The sequence below is a fragment of the Solea senegalensis genome, linkage group LG10, assembly GCF_019176455.1.
Source record: "Solea senegalensis isolate Sse05_10M linkage group LG10, IFAPA_SoseM_1, whole genome shotgun sequence".
Classification (NCBI taxonomy): domain Eukaryota; kingdom Metazoa; phylum Chordata; class Actinopteri; order Pleuronectiformes; family Soleidae; genus Solea; species Solea senegalensis.
In genome coordinates this window covers 24,394,653-24,409,841 of record NC_058030.1, presented here as the reverse complement: position 1 = coordinate 24,409,841, position 15,189 = coordinate 24,394,653, and the positions used below count along the sequence as shown (strand labels likewise).

At 42.7% G+C, this 15,189-nt stretch overlaps 1 protein-coding gene across 1 annotated transcript; it reads left to right on the top strand.

Annotated features, from left to right (window-relative positions):
* The first annotated feature begins 3,459 nt into the window (after nt 1–3,459).
* Nucleotides 3,460–14,396, top strand: zgc:153993 (uncharacterized protein LOC767645 homolog). The gene is made up of 6 exons (XM_044037156.1): nt 3,460–3,652; nt 6,406–6,454; nt 9,248–9,409; nt 10,840–10,972; nt 12,259–12,363; nt 13,647–14,396. Exons 1-6 carry the CDS (start codon nt 3,586–3,588, stop codon nt 13,743–13,745), a joined length of 615 nt encoding a protein of 204 aa, XP_043893091.1. The 5' UTR covers nt 3,460–3,585; the 3' UTR covers nt 13,746–14,396.
* The last annotated feature ends 793 nt before the right edge of the window (nt 14,397–15,189 follow it).

Sequence of the window (15,189 nt, the reverse complement as noted above, 5' to 3'; positions counted from 1 at the left end):
GGCCACAGTACCAGGACAGGACAGTCACAGGGGCCACAGTACCAGGACAGGACCACAGGATGCCACAGGATGCCACAGTACCAGGACAGGAGCCACAGGATGCCACAGTACCAGGACAGGAGCCACAGGATGCCACAGTACCAGGACACCACAGGAGACCAGTACCAGGACAGGAGCCACAGGAGGCCACTGTGCCAGGACAGGAGCCACAGGATGCCACAGTACCAGGACAGGAGCCACAGGATGCCACAGTACCAGGACAGGAGTCAGGACAGACAGGAGGCCAGGTACCCAGGCCAGGAGGCCACAGTACCAGGACAGGACAGGAGGCCACAGTACCGGGACAGGAGTGACAGGAGGCCACAGTACCAGGACAGGGTGACAGGAGGCCACAGGAGGCCACAGTACCAGGACACAGGGAGGCCACAGTACCAGGACAGGGTGACAGGAGGCCACAGGACAGGGTCACAGGAGGCCACAGTACCGGGGCAGGAGCCAGGGATATAATGCCACAGTACCAGGACAGGGACAGCCACCACAGTACCAGGAGCCACAGGAGATAGAGCCACAGGAGGCAAGAGCCACAGGAGGCCACAGTACCAGGACAGGAGGACAGAGGCCACAGTGCAGGACAGGAGCCACAGGAGGCCACAGTACCAGGACAGAGCCACAGGAGGCCACAGTACCAGGACAGGAGCACAGGGAGGCCACAGTACCAGGGCAGGAGCCACAGGAGATAGAATGCCACAGTACCAGGACAAGAGCCACAGGAGGCCATGGTACCAGGACAGGAGTCACAGGAGGCCACAGTACCAGGACAAGAGCCAAGGAGGCCACAGGACCAGGACAGGATCCACAGGAGGCAGGTACCAGGACAGGAGTCACACCACAGTACCAGGGCAGGAGTCACAGGAGGCCACAGTACCAGGACAGGAGTCACAGGAGGCCACAGTACCAGGGCAGGAGTCACAGGAGGCCACAGTACCAGGACAGGAGTCTACCAGGACAGGAGGAGGCCACAGTACCACAGGAGCCACAGGATGAGGAGGCCACAGACACAGGGATGCCACAGTACCAGGACAGGAGCCACAGAATGCCACAGTACCAGGACAGGAGCCACAGGAGGCCACAGTACCAGGACAGGGAGCCACAGGGGCCACTGTACCAGGACAGGAGCCACAGGATGCCACAGAGCCAGGACCACAGTACCAGGACAGGTCACAGGAGGCCACAGTACCAGGACAGGAGTCACAGGAGGCCACAGTACCAGGACAGGGTGACAGGACAGGCCACAGGACAGGACAGGAGTGACAGGAGGCCACAGGAGGTACACCACAGGAGGCCACAGTACCAGGACAGGAGTCACAGGAGGCCACAGTACCAGGGACAGGAGCCACAGTACCAGGACAGGAGCACAGGCCACAGTACCAGGGCAGGAGCCACAGGGGAGGCCACAGTAGACCAGGGCCACCAGGAGGGAGGCCACAGTACCAGGACAGGAGCCACAGGAGATAGAATGCCACAGTACCAGGACAAGAGCCACAGGAGGCCACAGTACCAGGACAGGAGGTAGGACCCACAGTGGGACAGGAGCCACAGGAGGCCACAGTAGAATGGCCACAGTACCAGGACAGATAGAATGCCACAAGGACAGGAAGGACAGGAGGCCACAGTACCACAAGGAGGGGAGGCCACAGGACCAGGGACAGGATCCACAGGAGGCACAGTACCAGGACAGGAGCCAATGGAGATAGGAGGCCACAGTACAGGACAGGAGCCACAGAGGCCACAGTACTGGGGCAGGAGTCACAGGAGGCGGACCAGGACAGGATCCACAGGAGGCCAGTACCAGGACAGGAGCCAATGGAGATAGGAGGCCACAGTACAAGGACAGGAGCCACAGGAGGCCACAGTACCAGGCCACAGGAGCCACAGGAGACAGGGGCCACAATACCAGGACAGGTGCCACTGTAGATAGGAGGCCACAGTACCAGGACAAGAGCCACAGGAGATAGACACAACCCGCTGAAAAAAACGATAATATAAATCTCCCATGGAGTTCTGAGTCAAGCCTTACACTTACCTGTCAATCAAAAATGCAGCGCTCCCTTTAGCAGATACTCCACCCTGTGGCCAAAAAGAGAAAGCACACTCTCTGTATGTGAGAAGCTGGAGCAGAGATACACTGCTACACACAACAATACATAACAATACACAATATTACACAACAATACATCAAAAACCTCAGAACATTTGAAATGAAATAACTATTATTAATATAGGTGGCCAAATTATGAATGTGACGACCAGACACTAAAATAATTTTTCCTGTGGGTTGTTTATTCCGTGACTGAACTTATATAATAAAAAGAAAGCCCAGCATTAAGGGTTTAATTTTGACAACAGTAGTGACTGTCTCCTTTTCTAAACAAGAAACACAAAATGCACATTTCTAGCCACACAGTTCAATAATTTTTCAATAACACATTATTCACAGTAACAACATGCATTGATTGATAACTCATATAGGTGAATTCAATTAACAACTGTAAACGAAATGCAATTTTATCAACTCTGTGTGCTTTAACTAAAAAAATGGCTTCACTCACTTCTAACGCAGAGTTTGAGAACCTGGCCCCAAACTCGATGCAGCTCACTCAGCTTTCTCTCTCCTCTGTGAGGTAGATCAAACAAAATAAACAGTTTCATAAATTAAACAATGCCTGACGACAGAACGATCCCAATCATTTCACATACATATTCCGCTCTCGGCACGGAGGGAAATAAAACGCTAACCGATCCCTCACCGAAACTCTGCAACACCCAAGCAGGCACACTCTGGTCAGCCGCTTAACTCGACCGTCTCGTCTATAGACTTAACACTACTTCGTGTCACGGAGACACGAAATCAGCTCTCTTATTTTCACAGTGACCATACCCACAACACCGCCGTCATTCCTCTCATTCCGTTATCGCTATTTTTCTAGCGGGATCCCCGACTTCCGTGTTTTGGTCAGTCTCGCGAGTCTCCCTGTCAGGTGGTTCTTAAAGTGACATACACAACAGGTACCAAAAAACACACTCCCGTATGTTCACCTGGCTACATATAATATTCTGCTGTCCTTACACTAGTGTAGTCATATTTCCATCATCTGTTTCTTTTCTTTTTGAATGAACACTTTGCAGTTAATACAGTTTCATCATCGCATCGTCCATTTTAGTCAGGAGGATACTTTTAGTTGTAATATTTAATTTTTAGATTTTATATCCTGAAAAATCAAAATCAAACAAAACAAACGTATACTTTTATATTTATACACAATTTCGTTTAGAAACGCTTTATGTCTCAGACCCTGTTAACAAGGAGGTGGTGTATTTGTCTGTCTGTATATCGCAGACGGGACAGACAGGCGGGGAGAGGGGGCGGGGCGGAGGCGGGGCAGACACTTGTTACTTCCGTGTTCTGAAGTATCAGAGGGAAAACCTCTGTCTGTTGCTCACGAGCTGATTCAGCGTTAAATGTTGGAGGAAAACATTTAGTTGAACATTCATCGTGAGCTCCGAGCCGACAGACAGTGTGGAGCCATGTCTGACCGCGAGGAAGAGACGACAGACGGACAGCAGGAGCTCCAGGGCGCCGTGGGAGGAGAAGGTATGTGAAGCCGTGTCTCACACACACACACTCACACACACACACACACACAGAGCGACTTACCTGCTAACTTCCGCCCTGTGGTGAAGGCGAGTAGAAAGTTTATCATGGTTTATTATGACGGTCTATGAATGTGTCATTCAATCGTTTCCTCTGTCACTGACTCATGTGAATTTACTGAGATTATAACATGTGACACTTTGACAGGTCACAGTAGATGAAGTGGTTTCACTTCACATGTAAATAGTCACTGTCACACGCACGGAAGTGCATGCATTCACTTTGTTTTTTTTTCTGATTTACTGCACAATTGCCTTTTAATTGTAACATCATGGACTTTGATCTGGGTTTAAGACACTGGGAGATAGTCCTGTCTTTAAGTCTCATACATGGTTTGACCATAAGTTTGTGGACTTTCCGCAGGACTTCAGATCTGTTACACAGAGCAATGTTTCCCCAGGATAAAGACGATGCATTCAGGCGTCTGGCTACGTGGTGACTCAGGACATGATAGTTGATGGTGCATGTGTGTGTGCGGGCAGGAGTCACCATCGGTCCACGGGAGTCACTCACAGACTGGAGGTTCTTGCGTCTCGATAATTCAGAAAAGATATTACTCAGAAAAACAGGAAAAAAAATATTCAAAAAATAAAGCATTGCATTCATTTATTTTTTCAAATGAATGAAATGCGCTTCTGAAATGACTTCACCTCACAGAGTGGGAGTGAAGTATTGTTTATGGTGGCTCTGTGTGTGTGTGTGTGTACTTCCCCACTATGACCAACAAAAAGCGCCACAGAGGTGAAGTCTGCCATCTGTGATTGTGTCGTTTCTCCCTGATTTCATCCATCAAAATTTAAACATGTTAACATGTTTCACTGAATAAATACAACAATAGAATTACAATTCTATTGTTGTATATAGAATATATACAGTATATAGAATATATACCGCATCTATAGAGCTGCATTTCTGAACAAGGAGAACGCCATGGCAACGATGCTGAAGAGGAGGAGAGGATACTTTCAGAAAAGAGACAAAACAAGAGTGAACTGTGTGAAGGTTTTCAGTCGATGGCGATGTGGCTTCTTCCTTCTGCATCAGAATTCTGCCTGGTTGATATGGGGCTTTGGTTTATACTACACTGTATATATCTTCTTCTTCTTCTTTTCCTTTCGACTGCTCCCTTCAGGGGTCGCCACAGTGAATCGACCTCCTCCATCTCATCCTGTTCTCTGTATCCCACTCTCTCACACCAACTAACTTCATGTCCTCTTTCACTACATCCATAAACCTTCTCTTTGGTCTTCCTCTAGACCTCCTGCCTGGCAGTTCCAACCCCAGCATCCTTCTACCAATATACTCACTATCCCTCCTCTGTACATGACCATACCATCTCATTCTGGCCTCTCTGACCTTATCTCCAAAACATCTAACGTGTGCTGTTCCTCTGATTGACTCATTCCTGATCCTATCCATCTTCGTCACTCCCAAAGAGAACCACAACATCTTCATCTCTGCTACCTCCAGCTCTGCTTCCTGTCTTTTCCTCAGTGCCACTGTCTCTAGACCATACAGCATCGCTGGTCTCACCACTGTCTTGTATATCTTTCCTTTCATTCTGGCTGATACCCTTTTATCACACATTACCCCTGACACTTTTCTCCATCCATTCCAACCAGCTTGAACATGTTTCTTCAACTCTTTCCCACAATCTCCACTGCTCTGGACTGTTCAAATCCTCCACCTTTTTTATCTCCACTCCCTGTGGTTTCACTTGGGTTCCTCTCATTCACACACATATATTCTGTCTTGCTGCCACTAACCTTCATTCCTCTCCTTTCTAGAGCATATCTCCACCTCTCGAGCTTTTCCTCCACCTGGTCTCTGCTCTCACCACAGATCACAATGTCATCTGCAAACATCAGAGTCCATGGAGATTCCTGTCTAACCTCATCTGTCAGTCTGTCCACCTCCACCTTAAACTTCTCTGTCACACCTACAGCACACCTGTAGGTGTGCGGTGACTGTCACATCTCTGTAGCTGATGGTCGTGCCACTTAGAGCCGCGTTCTTTGGCTCAAGCTCTTGGATGAAGTCTTTGAAACCTGCAAGATGTTTATCGGTTTCATGTCTTTGTAAATAAAGTTTGTCTGTGATGGCGTTCTGACGAGCAGCTGTGAACCCTGTGATGTGGAGGAGGCAAAAAAGACATCTTGCTCTTTCTCAAAGTGGAGTCTATGAATCCGCAGGTGTTTTTGAGCAGTTACAGTGTGTCCCTAACAAAAGAGGAATCATTTATTTATATTTATGTATTTTAAATTTGTCTTTGCCACTTACCGTTCAGTCATAGTAATAAAGGTAAATTCTGAATTGAAAAGAAGGTCTGTGTTGTATGATGCACGAGTAGGAAGCTTCCTGTAGCCACGGCGTGGAGGCACGTTGGTCTAGACCAGGAATGGGAACAACACGATTGTCAACGCCCACATGTCCAATTTTTGTCGGTTAATGTGATTTATATCGTGATATATATCATATTTATATAAGAACAGTTTATTATAATAAAGAGCATTTCAGGTTTTATTTTTATATCCACTTTTCAGTTATTCAACACCTTTTAGCTTTAGATTTTTCTCTCTGTCTTTTAACATGCAGCACTTAAATGTGTAAATGTGTTTTGATAGATGCTATGTAAATAAGGCTTATTATTTTTATTGTTATTCTTATGCAGTCACTGGTTAATCATTTTTCAGATGTCATCGATGATCCAATCCTGGAGCAGGGAGCAGTGGTCCTTCGGGGGTATGTCCTTTAACATAACTCTACTTCTATGTTAATAGTAGACATTATTTTTCAGTTATGAGGCGATATTATCCATACCATTTATCTTTTCTTTCTTTTTTTAATGCATACATTCTCTGTTGTCTGTGCCTGTCATCCACATGATGAACCATCATTGGTTGGTAGTAAAGATTCCTGCTCCATCATTGGTTGGTAGTAAAGATTCCTGCTCCATCATTGGTTGGTAGTAAAGATTCCTGCTCCATCATTGGTTGATAGTAAAGAGGCTGTTGGTTAGTAAAGATTCCTGCTCCATCATTGGTTGGTAGTAAAGATTCCTGCTCCATCATTGGTTGATAGTAAAGATTCCTGCTCCATCATTGGTTGTTAGTAAAGATTCCTACTCCATCATTGGTTGGTAGTAAAGATTCCTGCTCCATCATTGGTTGGTAGTAAAGATTCCTGCTCCATCATTGGTTGGTAGTAAAGATTCCTGCTCCATCATTGGTCTGTAGTAAAGATTCCTGCTCCATGATTGGTTGGTAAAGATTCCTGCTCCATCAAGATTCCTACTCCATCAGTTTAAGATTCCTTCCATCATTGGTTGTTAAAAGATTCCTGCTCCATGATTGGTTGGTAGTAAAGATTCCTGCTCCATGATTGGTTGGTAGTAAAGATTCCTGCTCCATCATTGGTGTGTAGTAAAGATTCCTGCTCCATCATTGGTTGGTAGTGGCCATGACTGACCAACCATGGTGAGAAGAAAAGCTCTGTGAACGAATCAGCATTTTGAGAGTGGATTGTCGAGGCCCACATGTCAAATTTTATACATACATATATATATGTATGTATATATATGTATGTGTATATATATATATAAATATATATATATATATATATATATATATATATGTATATTTGTATATATATATATATATATATGTATATTTATATATATATATATATGTATATACATATATTATGTATTATATAATATATAAGCTCTGAAAAACATTAGATGTTGGCACACGCTGAAAATGACCATTGCTTGAAAACATTGTGACTTCTTGAACAAACGTGAATAACATTAAAACATTTCAAAAACACAGACAGAATTCTCAAGCAAAAAACAAGGTGACTTTAGTCTGCTAGCTTAGTTTTATGTAACATCTCTAATTACTTTGACAACGTTTCACTGCTGATATATATAGATATACAGTATATAAATATATCTATATATAAATATATCCACATGGTATACTGTGTGAGCAGAAATACATCTCGGTACAATTTAGCACCACAAAAAAAATGTGAGTAATTTAAGTCCCTAATGTATTTGCCAACTTATTCCTCACATGGATTTGTGTGCTCTGCTACACTCTGTGAGGAGGAGCCTCGAGGGCAGCGAGCGCAGTGCATTCTGGGAGTTGTTGCAGTTCATCCACATGAGCTAAAAATCAAAAAAAATTTACCCAGCAGGGACCTTTTCCTTTTAGTATGACTGGGTTATTGGAGTCTGTGAGTGGTGGCCAGTGTATTTTGTAGTAATGCAGCTGCGCCACAAGGTGGCGATGGCTACATTTGCAGTACCTGCAGTCACACAGTGTGAGAGGTCCCATGTGATGCATATGACCACTGACAAGACAACAACTTGATTTCAAATTGAAATGAGAGTTTTGCTTTTATTCAGGTGAAGTAGCTTCACCTGAATAAAACGTCAACAGTGACGGATGTTACTCACACACTCACACCATCGTGTCAAATTTACTATTGATTATTCTAAACAAGTGGAAGCCAATTATTTGTGCTTTTATTGTGACATCCTAAGTGCTGTGTTGTTGTTTGTGGTCAGTCTACATCTGGTTGTGTTACAGAACTTTGACAGTATGCAGTTAGAAGCAATGTTTTATATTGATATGTATTCTAATCCCTTCATATGTGGACATTTCTGTACTGTTCTAACCTAATTAAAGCCAATAAGTGGTCCTGGTATGTTACAAAGAGATCAAAATGACACATTAGTGGCATGACTCTTTCATATTTGAATTCTTTTACTTCATGAACATTGGAGGCCTGGTGTGTGTTTCAGTGGAGGGAGATAAAGGCTCACTGTTTGGGGATTTATGGTAAATGTATGACCAGAAAATAAAGAGCCATAAAGGTGATTGTTGTTGTTTTGTCAGCTCAGTGAACAGGTTGGTCTTCTGACACCTGATGCAGGTGCATAGTGCAGCTTCAGATGTTTCAATGCTGCTTGAGTTTGACGGTTTTATGCATGTTTTCACTCTTTTTGGATTAGCATGGTTCAGCCTCATTCACCACAGAAGCAGGACATACTGTATTTTAAGATGATTGATTCATCCGAACCAGAAGTAAAATCCAGTCCAACCAAGTGCCTTAAGAAAGGAATTGAATTACACTGTAATCTCAGAATACACCTGTTCTGTGAAGGCTTTGTAGGTTTGGTGGAAAACAGATTATAAAAACATGAACATCTCACTGAGCTCTTTTAAATTTCCAAAATAGACGAGTTTGGCAGCAAAGACACAACAGCAAAGCTCCCAAACATGGCCGTGCTCCTAAAGTGACGGGCCAGGTGAGGAGAGCATTAATCGAAGAAGCAACCAAGAGGCTCATCCATTTAACAACTTTCACAGCTCTCTGCTACACTGAGAGGCAATCACCTAGAATTAGATGAGAAACATTATATATTATTATTAAACATTATGACATTATCTTTTCCTGAGTGAATATTTGTTGTGTTCAGGAGAAACGTGTCTTGTTGTCTTTGTGAAGCAGTTTTCTCTGTCTCAGGTATGTGATTGAGCGGATCAACACAGAGGAACCCGGCCGGCAGGTCCACTCTGAGGATTTGGGAGGACAGCCCAACGAACTACAGGATCCACACATCAAGGAAGTGGTGCTACAGCTGCTGAAGATCGCAGATGAAATGAACAGGAACGCTGAGTTACAGCAGTAAGCTTGACTTCATGCTCAGTCACTGTTTTCATTGCTCATCGCTGTCCAGCAGCATTACATTTGTCAGTAATGGTTACGCAGCTACATGGCAGGTATTGGCCCGCCCCTTTGCCTCACAGCGGGAAGCCACCAGTTGGAAACCCAGTGTGACCGAAGGCCTCTCTGTGTTTTCTGTCTGCATGTTTGTGGGTTTTCTCCGGTTTCCTCCCACAGTCTAACTGCATGCAGACATTCTAAATTGACTGGAAGGTGTAAATGTGAGAGTGAATGGTTGTTTGACTGACACCTGTCCAGGGTGTGACTCCACCCCCCCACCTTCATGCGAGGATAAAGCCAGAGAAGTGGGCAATGGTTATAAAGCATGAATATCAATAAACAGTTTAGTTCTTCTGCTTTAAACTCCCAATGACTTTTGTATGAATACAGCAGCAGCAGCGTCTTCACTTTTAACATTAAAGCTTATTTTACAGTAAACAATGAAATTATGATGGAAAAGTTAGTTGTTGTGAGAGGAGTGTGTGGTATGTTACAAAGAGATCAAAATGGCACATTAGTGGCATGACTCTTTCATATTTAAAAAGTGTCAAGTTTATAAGCTGCACTAATTATGTCCCAATCCAATGTACTCAGACAGTTTTACCTTGAACTCCCGTCAATGAAAAGAAACTAAAGTCAGTTTGAAAAGACACGAGATGTCACGAGAACACGTCCTGTCTTTAACGAGAGATTTAACACACTGGGTGAAAAGAGTCTTGAATCATAAAATAAAGAAATCAAAGCAAATCACAACGACATTAAGAGAAATCACAGCAACATTAAGAGTCACAATGTGATTTCTCTTAATGTCGTTGTGATTTCTCTTATGTCGTTGTGATTTTTCTTAATATCGTTGTGATTTCTCTTAATGTCGTCGTGATTTCTCTTAATGTTGTTGTGATTTTTCTTAATGTTGTCGTGATTTCCCTTAATGTCGTTGTGATTTTTCTTAATGTCGTTGTGATTTTTCTTAATGTCGTCATGATTTCTCTTAATGTTGTGATTTCTCTTAATGTCGTTGTGATCTCTCTTAATGTTGTCGTGATTTTTCTTAATGTGATTTCTCTTAATGTTTGATTGGATTTTTCTTATATGTGATTTCTCTTATTGTTGTGATTTCTCTTAATGTCGTTGTGATTTTTCTTAATGTCGTTGTGATTTCTCATAATGACGTCGTGATTTCTTTTAATGACGTCGTGATTTCTCTTAATGTCTTCGTGACATGTTTTAGCTGTTGATGTGGGCTTTTGTCTGAACTGTTGCTGCTGTAGCAGACACACTTCACACTTCAGGGACATCTAATGTGGACCACTGTACAATGTGGACCACTGTACAATGTGGACCACTGTACAATGTGGACCACTATGAATTTGTGTCTTTGTTTCTGACAGATTGATCAACCAGGTTCAGGCTGACTGCGCTCAGGACATCTTCATGAAGGTGGCCAGGAATATCTTTGCTGATGGAATCAACTGGGGCAGAATCGTGGCTCTCTTCCATTTGGCTTACAGACTCATACACAAGGTAACAAAGATGAAGGCCACACATTACAACTGTACATGAATGAAACCATATTACGGTCAGCTGCTGTGGAGACTTCACCGCACTGTAACGTCCATTCATCTCTATTTTCTCATTTGGACTCTTTTGTTCTCCCTGTGCTGCTGTGACAGAACAGCTGACTAAGCACCACAAACATTTGAAAACAATGATCAGCTTTGGTTCCGGGTTTGACGTGTTGCCTGGTATTTATATCTATGCTGAAGAAAAATAAAAATGCAACACTTTTGTTCATGAGCTGAACTCAGATCACACACCCAACCATTCACTCTCTCACACACACACACACATGAACTGAAGGTTCATTTCTCCACCAAAGGCGTTTCAGACAATCTGTCAGTGCATCCAACCAGCATCCAACCGGCCTCACAACCGCAGACCACGTATCACTGAGAGCAACTCCCCTTTAGGGACGGGAACAACACGCCATTTTCAGATTCGATTGTCGAGTCCCACGTGTCCAAGTTTTCTCGCCTTTTTTTGAAAAAAGCGCGACGTGTTGCTTGCGTACAACGTCATTCACAGCGCGCAGCATAGAATTAGACTGAATAGATCGTCCTTGGTCACTGATACCCGATCTAGAATTTTCTTCAATATCGCAGCAATGCAGAGGATGGAAAATATTCTACACTGTACGACTTCATTTTAGGCTCAAAAACATGGTCCAATGTTGACCATCAGAGCAGTGAGCGACAACTAAACCAAACAAAAAGACATGATCACACTGATCTAATCACGACTAACATCAAACAGCAGTGAGAGTAAAACAGGTGTTAGAGATGAGCTGTGATGTAAATGTCAATGATGTGTTTTTCAACAATGAATCATTCATGGTGTCAAACAGCTGCACAAAAATAATGTTTGCATCATTTCAGATCTAGTCAACATGTTCATCTACGTATTATTTATTTATTTGTTTATGTGTTTAAACCGCGACACGTCCGCTATTCATTCATTCAGTGTTCAGGGCAGATGGCAGACAGCGTGTTCCACTTCCTGCCGATATCCACTAACACAGATTTAGACAGATTTGTGAACATTATTAGAGAGAAATATTGTTTTTTTTTTGTTTTTTTCTTCAGTGTACAGCAGCATTACCCTAAAACATTTGATTGATCCCAAAGACACACTGAGGATGACTTGTTACCTGCTGGCTGATGTCAGGGACACCTGGTTACTGCAGATTACAGATTAAGAAACACAGAAAGATGGTTTACGTAGCTGATGACATGTGTCTTTGTGTTTTACAGTCACTGACCACCAACCATTTAGAGAACATCAGAATAGTCATCAGTTGGGTTCTCCAGGTGATCAAAGACATGCTCTACCCCTGGATAGTACAGCAGGGAGGCTGGGTAAGTGATGCATGAAAACCTGTACGTAAGAACAGAGAAATGTGTTGTTGTTTTTCAGGCATGAAGAAGAAGAAAGTGTGTTCTGGTCAGATTATATAGAACTCACATTTATACCTTAACCACGCCCACTCGGGCTGTTGGAACAAATTTTGGAGATTGGAATATTAAACAAATCAGTAATAATTGAGTGTTGTAATTACTGTTTGAATGTGTATTTTTTTATTTTTTTATTTTATTACATGTAAAATGTGGCGACTAAAGCCCGCCCTCTTTCCTTTGCCTATCCACGGGTGAAAAACTAAATGCTTTGCTCACGTACGACCCTCGCGGAACAATAAAGTTTTCTGATTCACAACAATCTGACTTTCAGTCAGAAACGACGGCGATAAAACACCAACAGAGGTCACCACTCCTGACCATCGAAAAAGTTTTCCATCAACAAACTGAAAAATTACAATTAGAGATTTCCCTCGAGGAGACACCTGTCAACACAGCACCCTGGCAAACCAACCGAGTTTAAGTCCGAGTGGACAAGAATTCTGTCTCCACATCACAGAACGCTACCACAGATAAACTGGTACGCTTTATTTACAAAGACATGAGACCGATTAACATCTCCCAGGAGTCCGGTTTCAAAGACTTCATTCAAGAGCTTGAGCCAAAGTACACGGCTCTAAGCAGCAGAGGGAATATAATATGAATAATGAATACAAATTTCATAGAAATGTAAAATAAGAAAGAGTTAGAAGGATCAAAGGTGTAGTGTGGATCAAACTGTGGTATAGTGTGGATCAGTCTGTGGTGTAGTGTAGATCAAACTGTGGTGTAATGTGGATCAGTCTGTGGTGAAGTGTGGATCAGTCTGTGGTGTAGTGTGGATATGGTGTGTGTGTGGTGGTGTGGATCAGACTGTGGTGAAGTGTGGATCAGACTGTGGTGTAGTGTGGATCAGACTGTGGTGGATGTGTGGATCACTGTGGTAGTGTGGATCAGACTGTGGTGTAGTATGGATCAAACTGTGGTGTGGACTAGTGGATCAGTCTGTGGTAGTGTGGATCAGTGGTGTAGTGGATCAGTCTGTGGCTTAGTGTGGATCAGACTGTGGTTTAAGGTGGATCAGTCTGTGGTTTAGTGTGGATCAGACTGTGGTTTAGTGTGGATCAGTCTGTGGTGTAGTGTGGATCAGACTGTCACAGCAGGCTGATCATTACAAACACATGTATGAGTTGAACTAATTGAAATTTGCCAACTGCTCAACAATTTTCTTTTCGTGCTTTTCTTAGGAGGGAGTGATCCGTGGCTTTTCTCGGTGGAGGACAGTAGCTATGGTAGCATCAGTCGTACTGGCAGCCACCTTTGTTTTCTACAGGAAGACGCACTGAGACCATCCTTTCAACTGAAGCTGCATCTCTTGATTCGGAGGGGTCCTGGCTCTCAGGTCATAAGAACATCGGCATTTTAATGAGGACGACTTCCAACTGCTGGAAAAAGTTGTTGTTTGACACCATCTTGTTTTTTGTTCTCTTTTTCTCTCTCTTAAATGGACCTGGTTATTTCAGATTCACTTAGAATTATTCATTTGAATTAGAATAATTATAATTAAAAGGAAAACACTCCAGTTAGTGAATGTACCCTCTGTTTATTAACTCCTCCAGCAGTGAACACACGCAGGAGCAGTGGGGGATTGGGTGCCTTGCTCAGGGGCACCCAGCCCTTGGCCCATTCCGGGAATGAACCAGCAACCATCCAAGCCCAATACCTTTCCTCTTGGACACGGGGTGACCCTTTTCATGTCGTGTCCATTTTACAGACAAATGTTAGTATTTCCAAAGTAGGTGGATATTGTGTTGAGATGTTTACACACAGTTTTATATGCATAAGGTTTAAATATCAAATAATGTTTGCAATAAATGCAGATGAAACTGGTGTGAACTGCCATAAAACAACTTTGTTTCTATGTTTGATTGAGAATCAGAAAAAAGCACTGTTAAAAGCTTTAGTAAAATCAGATCAGAATAAAAACCTTAACAATGGTTTGTTACGGTTTAGTCACATGACTCCAAACCACTGCTCTACTCTGCATCTGCACACAAACACAACACTACAGCCTTTTATTTATTTTATCATTATTATAATTTTTTCATTATTTTCTGTGAACACACTGGATCTTTGACTTCACAAAATATGAATATGTATTAAAAATATAGTTATCAAATTAAAAAGGATCTGACAGATATGTCTTCAGTCTAATGTGAGGAAATAACTCCTGGGAAAAATAGATCTTTACAACCTGCAAAAGGTGCTGATGTCATTCGAAGAAATAATATAAAGTTAACACAGCAGAAGCTTCATTAGAACACAAAATCAAACATGAAATGTTTAGGGAAGGGCTTCATCTGCAGAATAAATGATGTACAGAGGAATCTGCATGAAGACGTCCACTGAAGCTCAATACTAACTAACACCTGCCTGAGCTCTCTACGACCTGTACAATAAAACCACATTTCCATCACACCTGTGACAGAATTAACTTGTGTGATGGACATAAACAGTGACCAATACAACAGAGATGTGTTTGTTTTTTTCTTTCTTTCTATAAAATGAACTAAAATAGAATTTAACTCACTCACCAAGAACTGCAATAAACTGGAGGGAGAATTCAGCTTGTTTTGACATGTTTGTTCATGTGTTTTCTTTATGTTGTAAAAACAATGAAAAGAAGAAAAAAAGGATACAGTATGTACTGTCGCTATTAAGAATCACATGTCCAGAATGAGTGATATTTGTATTCATTTATGACAATATTGAATTTAAATGTCTTGTTCT